The 6,000-nt window shown below is 58.1% G+C and overlaps 1 protein-coding gene across 1 annotated transcript in view; it reads right to left on the reverse strand.

The window, feature by feature from the left end:
* The window catches only part of BSN (bassoon presynaptic cytomatrix protein), a gene marked incomplete at its 3' end in the record, with an annotated part of 80,226 nt that extends 75,165 nt beyond the window's left edge, over positions 1-5,061 (reverse strand). The window contains exon 1 of the mRNA XM_080695459.1: positions 4,739-5,061. Coding sequence (XP_080551585.1) covers positions 4,739-4,944 — 206 coding nt within the window. The 5' untranslated portion in view covers positions 4,945-5,061. The remainder of the gene's footprint in view (positions 1-4,738) is intronic.
* Between the last annotated feature and the right edge of the window lie 939 nt (positions 5,062-6,000).

Below are 6,000 nucleotides of genomic sequence, written 5' to 3' on the forward strand. Positions count from 1 at the left end.
CTTAAGAAGGGATCGTTGGCCTGGGATGCAACTCAGAGGTGAGGCTTGCCCAGCATGCGTGAGGCCCTGGGCTCCACCCCCATGCCACAAGAAAGAGAGAGAGGGAGTGAGCGAGGGAATGAGAGGGAGAGCGCAAAACAATTCACAAATGGTTGCCCCTGGCACTGATACTGTAACATCATCACCATTCCGACGTGAAGTCACTTGAGCGCACAGTTCATGGCCTGCCCTCCCTGAGCACCCAGCCACTGGGCCAAACAAGACCTGTGATAAACCATTATTCCAAACCCGGCAACTGTTTCCTTCCATTTTATCTTTACAAATTCATCGCAGATTTGTCTACAACCTGACTGTTAGCTGCTATAATAGATCTGGCTAATCCTAGACCAAAACCACTCTGCTTGACAAATCCTTTCTTTTTTCTATTTGTAGTACTGGGGATCGAACCCAGGGGTATTCAGACACTGAGCTACATCCCCACTCTCTTTATTTATTCATGCATGCTTTATTCATTTATTTACTTATTTTGGTAGTGGGGATAAATCCAGGGGCATTCGAGCCGGGCGTGGTGGCGCGCGCTTGTAATTCCAGCACTTGGGAGGCTGAGACAGGAGGATCACACAAGTTCAAAGCCAGCCTCAGCTACTGAGTGAGGCTCTCGGCAACTTAGTGAGACCCTGTTTTCAAATTGTATGTATGTATGTATGTATGTATGTATGTATGTGGAGTATAGCCCAGAGGTAGAAACCCCCTAGTACCATAAAAATAAATAATATAAAATAAAATAACCTTATAAAAAATAAATCCAGGGGCATTCTACCTCTGAACCACACCTTCAGTCCTATTTTTTGAGATATGGTCTCACTGAATTGCTCAGACTGACCTCAAACTTGCAATCCTTCTGTCTCAGCCTCCCAATATGCTGGGCTCACAGGCTGGCGACACGTTGCCAAGCCTGACAAGTCCATTTGAGAAAGGTCCTCTACGTGTGGTTCTCGGAGCAGCCTCACCACCTCCCAGCACACGGCTGGGTTCTCGTGCCCAGCTGCCTTTGGCTCAGACGTCCCCAGGACAGATGGGAAGGAGCACTGTGATGCCACCTATGTGAATGGGGGTGAGGGCAGCTCACCTGGCTTTGCCCAGCTCTTCCCCTGCCCTGCCTCGGCCTCACTGCTCAGCATTCCTGCCTCTACAGCACCCTCAGCCGGCTCCCTCCTAAGGGCACCTTTCCAGGATGCCTCCCTCTCCTGCAGGCGGCTCCTCCGCAGGGTTCCCACCTGCCGCTCCCCTGCGAGCACTGCCTTTCTGACACCTCTGGCACTCAGCTCCAGAGCCTCACCTGGGCTTTTCCAGGGTTTGGCGGCACTCCCCCGTAACTCCAGTATCTGGGGTGGGGTGGAAAACCTGACCAAGCCGACCACGAGACTCACTAGGACCGCGAGGGACCAGGTGCCCCTCGCCCATGAATCCAAGCCCAGCGTTTGCCTTTTCTTTTCTTTTTTTGTACTGGGGATGGAGCCCAGGGCATTCCACCTCTGAGCCATACTCCTAGCCTGTTCTTTCTTTCTTTTTTTTTTTTTTTTTTTTTTGTGGCACTGGGGTTCCTGGAAGCCCTTCCACCTCCGGGCTACACTCCCAGACCTATCTTTACATTTTTATTTGGAAACAGGGTCTCCTAAGCCAGCGTGCGCGGCTGGCTTCGAACCTGCGCGATCCTCCTGTCTGCCTCCCAAGCGCGGGGATTACAAGCGTGCGGCACCATGCCTGCCTTTTCCCTTTTTTGAATCAGGGTCTCACTAAGCTGCTGGGGCTGGCCACAAACCTGCAATCCTCCTGTCTCACTCTCAGGTACTGGGATTACAACATGTGCCACCACACCCAGCTTCTTTCTAAATTGCTGAGGCTAGCCTCAAACCTGCCATCCTCCTGTCTCAGCCTCCCAAGTGCTGGGCCTATGGCATGCACCTCCCCTCCCAGCTCAGTGCTTGCTCTCTTGATATCTGGTAAATGTGCTTTAGCCAATTGACTGGATATCAGTTTCTAAATGTCAAAACATTGAAGCTCACAGGACTGGTGTGGACTACACAGGCTGCTATTGGTCTAGCGGGCTCCTTTGTGAACAATCCTAAAAAGGTGCTCCTTGGGGTACTGCTCGGCAGTGTGCCATGAATACAGTGTGCCATCACCGAGTGCCCCACTGTGCACTCAGCACCTCTCCTGTAGGAAGTGAACAGAAGAATGAGGACAGCAAGAGGCCCCTCCTCTGAGAGGCGCAGCCCGCTGGCCATGCAGCTTCACCCTGAGGCCGCTGCGGCCTGCTCTCCCTGGCGTGCCTAGGGAAGGGCGCGGCCCCTGTGGCTGTACGTAGTGACCCGAGACCCGACCGGAAGCCCTTCCTTCAGCTCCCCCGCGCCCAAAGCCCCCTGTGGCCCCCACGGGCTCAGAGGCCACTCCAGGGGCGTGGCGGCACTGCTCCTCCGGGGAGTCAAGTCGGGGAGTCAAGTCGGGCCTTTTAGCTGCATGCTGGAGCCACCCCCTCACAGAGCCCACGTCAGCTGCATGTGAGGATGAGAAGACTAATCCAGCCTGGGGTGACAAGAGGTAATGTGAATCTCAGCTCCATTCCCTCTGGGTGAGCAAGTGATCGTCCCTTTACTAAGGCCCTCTCCCCATCTCCTTGAGGATTCTGACTCTTCCAAAACTCACAGTGTTGCTGGAAACAAACATGTCCCTGTGCCAGTGCTCTTTCCAGGGTGCCCAGGGGCACATACCACAGGGCTTTTCCTCCATCAGTGGGCCAATCTGTTCAGCGGCATCTCAGAACAGAACATGCTAAATTTGGTATCAGGTACCGGAGCCGCTCTGGTGAGAGGAAGTAGAAGCCGTTCTGATGCTGAGGGAGAGACAGATCTCGCAGCTGTCTGCTCAGCTGAGGTGCTGTGATAAGCCAAATATCAGCTGGAAAAGTAAATCCCACCTCCTAAGGGTCTCAAGTCCTGGGCTTTGGTGAAAAAGACTCAGTGCACCTCCTGAGCCTGATAATCGCAGGAGCTCAGCATCTCAGGCCACGTCTGAGCCTGCCACAGCCAGGTGAGAGGCTGCGTGACTGCTGGATCCAGCGGGAGCCCATGGCTCCCGCACCCACAGCAGTTCGTGGGTCTTCGCTGCAGCAGGATGCATAGATGGAGTAGACAGGCAACAGTAAGAAGGAATACGAGCAGTACACACTAGCCTCCCTCCTCTCTGCGCCCAAGTCTTTCCAAATTTTCAAATGCTTGGCTCTGCAACATCTGATAAACTATAAGCAGAGCATTCTGTTTGTATTCCAAGAGAGAAGTGAGAAATTCCCTATCCAGACAGCTCCCAATTGCAAGGTGTTTTTCCATTCGGCTGCAGAAGCTTTCCCTTGGAGAAAAGCACTGCGACCTGGTGCGTCTCCCTCCAGCTAAAACCCCAAGAGCAGCTCAGCATGCAGCCCGCTGGGCATGTTCGCAGCGCTGAGCCATGTGCTAGCCCACTGCGGTGCTGGAAGAGCTGAGGCAGAATGGACAGGTCCGCCTCTGAAAGAGGTGCTCATGGACGCCTTGGTTTGCGACAGGTTTCAGGCTACTAAGAGACCTTCATCACTACAGTTGTCTAAGAAATGTTTATTTCTCAGGAAATAAACACGAGAGGCACAGTTCAGCAGCTGAAGAAGGGAAAAATATGTGCTCCCTCCGAATTTGTGTGGTCTCACGCAGAAAAATCAAAATAAGATACATCGGCAGCCTCATATGGAGCTGGAAATCCCCCTGGGTGGGGGTGCTACTCCCCAAGACTATCTGGTGTAAAAATAATACCTCTCATTCTCTCCTGTCATGGCGTGGGTAGTTTTCCCGAGTTTGCAGTCTACCGACTTACACATTGGCATTCCCCTCCACTGCATTCACTGCAACTTGATTGTTTCTGCAGATCACGGGTTGGAAAACATTTTAAACAAGCTGTTCTCGCAGTATTTTATCAGATACATTCTGTTTAAAGTATTCCAAGTGGCTTTCCGCTTTTCCACTGGCTCGAGATGGAAATTTAAATCGTTAGGGAACAAGAAGATATCTGGTGCTAGATGCTTCAATCGCATTTTGGCTTCACCTGAAAGTATTTCACTAAACCTTGGCAAAGGCACATGACCCTATTAGTATCGTTGGCCCTGTGGATGTCCAGTGGGCAATTTTCCTTTCCCCAAAGATGATCACAGCCACTAAATGCCCAAGGAAAGCCTAAGACCGAATTCATGGTTCAACTATTTCCACATCTCTCCGTTCCTCCCAGTGACACTTATCCTCCCTGACAGCCACTCCCATTATGCTTTCCTTGGCCCAACACAATGGACACACGCAGACATTGGCAGCCGGGGAGGATGGTTTCCATCCCATCGCTCCCCTGTGCGGAGGGACCAGGCTAAGGTTACATAAGCCCCTCCTGGGCGGCTGGGCCGGCGTGAGGGGGAAGAGAATTGGGGGATCATGACGGAGTAGCAGTCCGCAGGCCCCTGTTGACCCCGGGCTCGCCATCCTGCCTCGCCCAGCTGCGGTGGCTGGAAACGCCAGGCCGCTCCCGGCGACCACCCGGCTCACGCCAATCGGACGGGGCTCAAAGTGCAGCCGAACCACGAACCGCGCTGCCCCTAGGCGTTGGGGGTCCGGCCGGGCCGGGCCCGGGGTCGCAGCTCCCGCCCCCGGGTGCCCTGACGCGTGCTCACCTGCCGGGGCCGGGGCCGGGGCCGGGGCCGGGGCCGGGGCCCGAGATCGGCGCTCCCACGCCGGCCCGCGCCGCGCCCGCCGCGGGGAGCTGTCCGCCGCCGCCTGGTGCTGAAGGCGGCTTCCCCGCTCCGGGGCCGGGGCCGGGGGCTCCGGGCGGCAGCGGCCCGTCACCGGCGCCGCCCTCCAGGCTGGCCTCGTTGCCCATGGCGGGCAGGCGGGCGGGGTCGGGGTCGCGCTGCGCCCGGGCCGGCGGCTCCCGGGCGGTGCTCACACTCTGGGCGCCGCCGCCGCCGCCGCCGCCATCTCCCAGCTCGGCTGGCGCCGCCGCCTGCCGCTGCGCATGCGCCCCGCGCGCTCCCGCGCAGTCCGCGCGCCCGGGGAGCCTCGCGTGCACGCGCCGGCCTCGGGGTCGCCGGGAAACGCCGCCGGCGCCCGCGCATGCGCCCTCCGCGCCCGCGAGCGCACCCCGGCCCGGCGCGGCCACGGAGGGCGGGCTTCGCCGCACGCGAGCGGCGGGGAGGGCGCGCGTGGCCCCGGCCGGGCCGGACACCTCGGTCCTCGGGGCCCGGAGCGAGGCCTGCCCCACGGACGGCCGGCGTGCTGTGGGCGGCCTCGCGAGCGCAGGCCCGGACGCCGCCCCACGCCGGAGCCTGGAAGACGGGCGGCCGGGGTGTCGGCAGAGCCGCGGCTGGAGGACGGCGGCGGTGCTGGGCGGCGGCGGGCCGGCGGGCTCGAGGCCGGTTGGGCGCTGTGGAGGCCCGCTCCCCGGCGCTGAGCCGGGGTGCCCGGAGAAGACCGGAGGTGTGCCGGCCGCCGCCGCAGGCCCTCGGGCAGGGGGGAGAGGCGCTGCTGTTGGTCAGGGCCCTGAGCTGCGGCCCGGGGCCCGGCTCGGCGAGGGGCCGCCGGCTTCTTTGCACTAACCTGAGAGCCCACCGAATTGTGCTCTCCCTTCCCCGTTTGCAGACCAGAGCTGGACCCTGCTCTGGCTGCCCCGAGGCCTCTCACAAACCTCAGGTACTTTTTTTTTTTTTTTTTTTTTTTGGTGGCACTGGGGATGGAACCCTTCTACTTCCGGGCTACACTCCCAGACCTATTTTATATTTTATTTGGAAACAGGGTCTCTTAAGCCAGCGCGACCCTCCTGTCTCCGCCTCCCAAGCCCGGCCTCAGGTACTTCCCGGAGGGACAGCGTTTCCTAGAAGATCCAGACTGCGTTCCAGACCATTTCTGGCTGTGTAGATCACAGCTGTGTCGAAGGGCT

Source organism: Muscardinus avellanarius (genome assembly GCF_963383645.1).
Source record: "Muscardinus avellanarius genome assembly, chromosome: 5".
NCBI classification, from domain to species: domain Eukaryota; kingdom Metazoa; phylum Chordata; class Mammalia; order Rodentia; family Gliridae; genus Muscardinus; species Muscardinus avellanarius.